Consider the following 5,513-nt stretch of genomic DNA (forward strand, 5'->3'; position numbering starts at 1 on the left):
GACATTCTGGGTGGCACTTTCCAAACCTGCTCAAGGATTTTGGCACCGTCTCCTAGGTAGTATTAACATTTCTTCCCAAGAGCACATCAGAGACTGGGATTTTCAAAGGGCGCAAGGGATTTAGGTGCCTAACTCCCATAGAAATTCAATTCATCCTCCTTAGTGGTTGGGGCACTAGCCTAGGGGAAAGCTAGGTTCAAGTCCCTGCTCCACCACAGACTTCCTATGTATTGGGCAAGTCACTTAGGCCCAGACGCACAAAAGGATTTAAACATCTACCTGCCATATCAGGCCCCTGAGCCTGACTTTTAGAAGCCACTGAGATCCTCAGAACTCCTGCTCAGCTGCCATATAACTCTGGAGGCATCTAAAAGCCCCTAGACACTTAAATTTTCCCCACTAATGTCCCCAAGGTGCCTAAGTTTCAGCCACGGGGCTTGTGCTTTGCTACCTGAATCACAACGACTGGCGCCCATCTCACAGCAAAGCCATAGCAAGATACCCCAGCTCGACGTTGTCCTGTCTTCCTCGCCTGTGTGGCATACTCAGAGCATGCCCAAGGCCATACAAGACAACTGGGGAGGGAAAGGGAATTAAACTGGGGTCTCCCACGTCACAGGGAAGCACCCTAGCCATTGGGATAGGGGTGCGCTTCCCTCTTCATTTCGCCCCACCTCCCAGAATTCCTTGCAAAATGGCTTTGGTGCCTAACTCCAGGAGAGGGGTCACAAGCTGAGAACAACAAGCAGAGGGAGGTGCCTCCCTCTGGTCCAGCCCCTGAGAGGGGAGAGACTTAGGCCCCACCCTCCTCCTCAGCATCTCCCACTGGCTTGCTTAGGTGGCTCCCTGCCTAGTGTGCTTCCTTTGTGGATCCCATTCCTAGGTGCCCAAACTCTTACCATGCAGTGTATAGGGCACCTAACCTGGGGCTGGAGATGCCACGGGGTGGTTAGGTATCTAAAACACTCGCCATTGCCCAAGTCCCTTGATGGATCTGTGCCCGAGTCTCTCTGTGCCTTAGTTTCCCATCGGTGCAATGGGAATAATACCTCTCTGTGGCATTATGAGGATAAACACTTTGCAGACTGGGAGACGTTCCGATGCTACAGTAATGTGGCCCATAAAAGTACTTTAGAGTGCTAGATTAGTAAAATTGAAAATTTTATCCTTAATGTAGGGTTTTGAATGGCATTTCCTAGGGTTTTCTAAAGGAGTACACATATCTCAATTGTTAAATGTAACAGAAACAATTCCCCACATCTAACACCAGCAGGTTTTGCACCCAGGACTGTCCAATCCACTACACAGCCCTCTGCCACTTGAACTAGAAGAGGAAGTTAGCACCTTACTGGTAGCTGTTAAACTCTAGTACTTCACTTGCTACCTATAGTAGTAGCTTATTATACCCACTGGTCCAGCCCCTAGAGGGGAATGGGTTTGATATGCAGGAATTGCCTCATTTTACGGACAGCATATGCACACACATAGATTTGGCAGGTTCCATCTAAGAGGCAGGACTGCTGAACCAAACCTGGAGGCCCCCTTACTAAAGATCTGTTTTCTTTCCCAGCTCTGTCTGCCGTGACTTTGTGAAACCTCTCAGCTGTGCAAGGTCTGTAAAAGGGCTAACTATTGACAGAAGTCAGCGGAGACCTGGCTGCATGCGGAGTGCAATTAGGAATCTTGAGTGACAAGTTTTGGACCTGTTTTTCTGGGCATGTGCAAATGGTAATGCTCTGTGCCTGATAACTCACCCAAACTTGGATGGATTTTGACTGGGACCATGGGCAGCGGGTATAAGAGGCCAAGGGAGGCTAAGCCTCCCCAAACAGCCGGCTCACCACCTTTGGAGTGTCCCGCTGCTGAAAGGGTGCCCTGGCTGTGGCCCTGCCCATGCTCCACCCCAAGGCCCTGCTCCTGTTTATTCTCCTCCCGCACGAGGGTCCAGGCTCCCTCCACTCTTCCCATCCCTGCTCCGCCCACATGGGAGCCTGGGGGTGGCAGAGAAGAGGCATGTAGGAGCAGTGAGCAGCTGGTAGGTGGGCAGGCAGGTGTTCCCAGGGGAGGGGGCGAAGAGGTGTGCATGCGGTGGGCGGGGGATGGGGCTTCAGGGGAAGAGGTGGGCAGGGGGACTGAGCGGAGCCGGGGGTGGAGCATGGGCGGGGCTTCAGGGGGAGGAGGCATCAAGGCAGGGCCACATTCCGGGTGTACCCAGCCTCCCCAAATGGAGGAGTCACACACTGTCTATGACTGGGAGCATTACAGTCCTTATGCAGACCCCAGGACTGCCCGTCTGCCAAGCTTCAACTTGCCAGAGCAGTGCAGAAAAGGGCTGAGGAAAGTGGCCCCATGCCCTGTTCTTGAGGAGGGCGGAATTGGTTTTGCTCAAACTTGGAAAAAGCAAATTGAACTTGAGGCAGAGGGTGAACAGGGACAATTCCAACCCCAGCAGTTAACATTATACCACTATGACAATTGTAACCACAGGCGTTGCTGTACTCCACGCATATGGCCTAGCTCTTCTCTGTGCGCACGCGAGCTACGCTCCCTGTGCCCGAACTTCACATAACTGCAGGAAAATCAGGGGTAGGAGGGCCTCCCTCCACCACGCTCGCTGCCATCCCTTTCCTGCCCTGATCCACCCGCTCCATGCCAGCCCCTTCCTGGTGGGCAGCACAGCACTGTCAGAGGAGGAAGCAGCAGATGCGGCATATCCACCTCCTTACCCCTGCCAGAGATTCTCCTGCTTCAGAGGGAGTTCTCCAGCCAGCTCACACTCGCTTTGCACTGTGTGAACTTTGCATATGGGAGGATCAAGCCCCCCAAGCAGGGGCCCCACTGCACTAGGTGCTGGACAAACACAGATGGTCCCAGCCCCAGAGAGCTGGCAGACTGCATAGCCCAGACAGATGCGGGGTGGGGAATAGGGGAGAACACACCAGCGGGGAACCATGCCACAGCAGCAAGCAGCAGGTCAGAGACTTGATGTGTTTTTTAAAGATGGAGGCGATCAGGTAAGTGGAAAGAAAAGTGAAGGCAGAGGGGACATTCCAGGGAGAGGGGGCCATATGAGGAGAAATTAATAAGACTGGAACTTTTCAGCTTGGAAAAGAGATGAGTAAGAATGATATGATTGGGGTCTATAAAATCATGTGTGGTGTCGAGAAAGTAAATAAGGAAATAACACAAGAACTAGGCATCACCCAATGAAATTAATAAGCAGCAGGTTTAAAACAAACCCACAACTAACAGTCAACCTGTGGAACTCTTTGCCAGAGGATGTTGTGAAGGTCAAGACTATAACAAGGTTCAAAAAATAACTTGATAAGTTCATGGCCATTCTTACATTCTTATATTGGAGCCAACAGGCCATCAGCATGGAGAAGGGAAAGTCCATTCAAAATTGTGGAAAGTTCTCCAATTGCCCAGAGGTTTTGAGGGCTTTGAGAACCCCATCCTACTTGTCCTTGAAGATGATTGAGATGCCCTCACAACCTAACCCCAATTGGTTACAAATACATAGGTTCAAAGTCTCACCACGCTATACACTAGCAGAAAACCTGAGCAGTCAGCTATCGACACTTCTCTGCTTCTTTATTACACATTCAACATAATGTTTGGGTTACCCTGGAGCTGGGTGGTTCTTTCCCCCCAGTAGTCTCCTCAGAGCTGCCTTCACCTCCTTGTTTTTCAGGCTGTAGATGAGGGGGTTTAACATGGGGGTTAAGATGCTGTACTGGATGGATACCAGGCCATCAAGTACCACCGAAGAGACCGAATTGGGTCTGAAATACCTAAACAAACCCGTCCCGTAGCATAAACCCACCACAATGAGGTGGGAGCTGCAGGTGGAGAAGGCTTTACGCCTGCCCTCCACGGAGCGTATCCTCAGGATGGTGGTGAGGATATAAATGTAGGAGCCCAGGGTAAGGGAGAATGAGACCAGACCTACAGTCAGAGCAGAGGTGAGAAACACCATATCGTTAGTGAAGGTCTCAGAGCAGGACAGGGCCACCAGGGAGGGGAGCTCACAACTGAAATGGTTGATTGCATTAGGCCCACAGAAATGTAAGTCCAACAGAGGGAGCGTGTTGATGAGGGCATACAAAGATCCGATCAGCCATGCACCGGCCACCAGCTGACTGCAGACGCGTTTGCTCATTGTCCTGCTATAACGCAACGGGTTGCAGATGGCAGCGTATCGGTCATAAGCCATTGCTGAGAGAATGAAAACCTCACTACACCCTGACAGGAGGAGGAAGAACATCTGGGCAAAGCAGCAGCTGACAGAAATGGTTTTCGGCTCTGATAAGAGGGCCTCCAGCATCTTAGGCACCGTTACTGAGGAGAAGCAGATATCTGAGAAGGATAAATGGGAAAGGAGGAAATACATGGGGGTGCCCAGGTGGGGATCAGCCCTTCTCACCAACATGATGGCCACGTTGCCCACTAGGGTGGACAGGTAAATAACTAGGAACACCAGGAAGAGGAAAGTCTGGAGCTGTGGGTCACTAAAAAGTCCCAGGAGAATAAACTCGGTCACTGTTGTCTGGTTTGCCATGGACGTTTATTCAGCCAAAACTGTGACCTGTAAGAACAGAAAGAAATCATAGAATCATAGAATCATAGGACTGGAAGGGACCTCGAGAGGTCATCTAGTCCATTCCCCTGCACTCGTGGCAGGGCTAATTATCTAGACCATCCCTGACAGGTGTTTGTCTAACCTGCTCTTAAAAATCTTCAATGATGGAGATTCCACAGCCTTCCTCGGCAATTTATTCCAGTGCTTAACCACGATGACAGTTAGGAAGTTTTTCCTAATGTCCAACCTGAACCTCCCTTGCTGCAATTTAAGCCTATTGATTCTTGTCCTATCCTCAGAGGTTAAGAAGAACAATTCTTCTCCCTCCTCCTTGTAGAAACTTTTTATGTACTTGAAAACTGTTATCATGTCCCCTCTCAGTCTTCCCTTTTCCAGACTAAACAAACCTGATTTTTTCAATCTTCCCTCATAGGTCATGTTTTCTAGACCTTTAATCATGTTTGTTGCTTTTCTCTGGACTTTCTCCAATTTGTCCACATCTTACCTGAAATGTGGCACCCAGAACTGGACACAATACTCCAGTTGAGGTCTAATCAGTGCGGAGTAGAGCGGAAGAATTACTTCTCGTGTCTTGCTTACAACACTCCTGCTAATACATCCCAGAATAATGTTTGCTTTTTTTGCAACAGTGTTACAGTGTTGATTCATATTTAGCTTGTGAATCATTGGGAAGCACTTTTTAATACCAACACCCTCTTCTCCACTCTTCTACCTCCCCAAGCCTGCATCATTTCCCTGTGGCAACATTGCCAAAGGGATTTAGACACCTAAAGATGCAGCTATGTACCTAGACCCATATTCTGAAAGCTCCTAGCTGGAGTTCAGTGGGAAGTAGGCAACTGGACACTTTTGAAAATCCTATTAAGTGGCTGGACACCTCTAAAATATGGCCCCCAGTTCCCATTGAAAT

At 49.7% G+C, this 5,513-nt stretch overlaps 1 protein-coding gene across 1 annotated transcript; it reads right to left on the reverse strand.

Moving 5' to 3' along the window:
• Window positions 1–3,622: 3,622 nt before the first annotated feature.
• LOC101950758 (olfactory receptor 5AN6-like) lies at window positions 3,623–4,561 on the reverse strand. The gene has a single exon (XM_005313331.3). It carries the CDS (start codon window positions 4,559–4,561, stop codon window positions 3,623–3,625), a length of 939 nt encoding a protein of 312 aa, XP_005313388.3.
• Between the last annotated feature and the right edge of the window lie 952 nt (window positions 4,562–5,513).

The sequence above is a fragment of the Chrysemys picta genome, chromosome 13, assembly GCF_011386835.1.
Source record: "Chrysemys picta bellii isolate R12L10 chromosome 13, ASM1138683v2, whole genome shotgun sequence".
NCBI lineage: Eukaryota > Metazoa > Chordata > Testudines > Emydidae > Chrysemys > Chrysemys picta.

Excerpts from the sequence above, each read along its gene's own strand:
- LOC101950758 (XM_005313331.3), bottom strand. The coding sequence starts at position 4,561 with ATGGCAAACCAGACAACAGTGACCGAGTTTATTCTCCTGGGACTTTTT.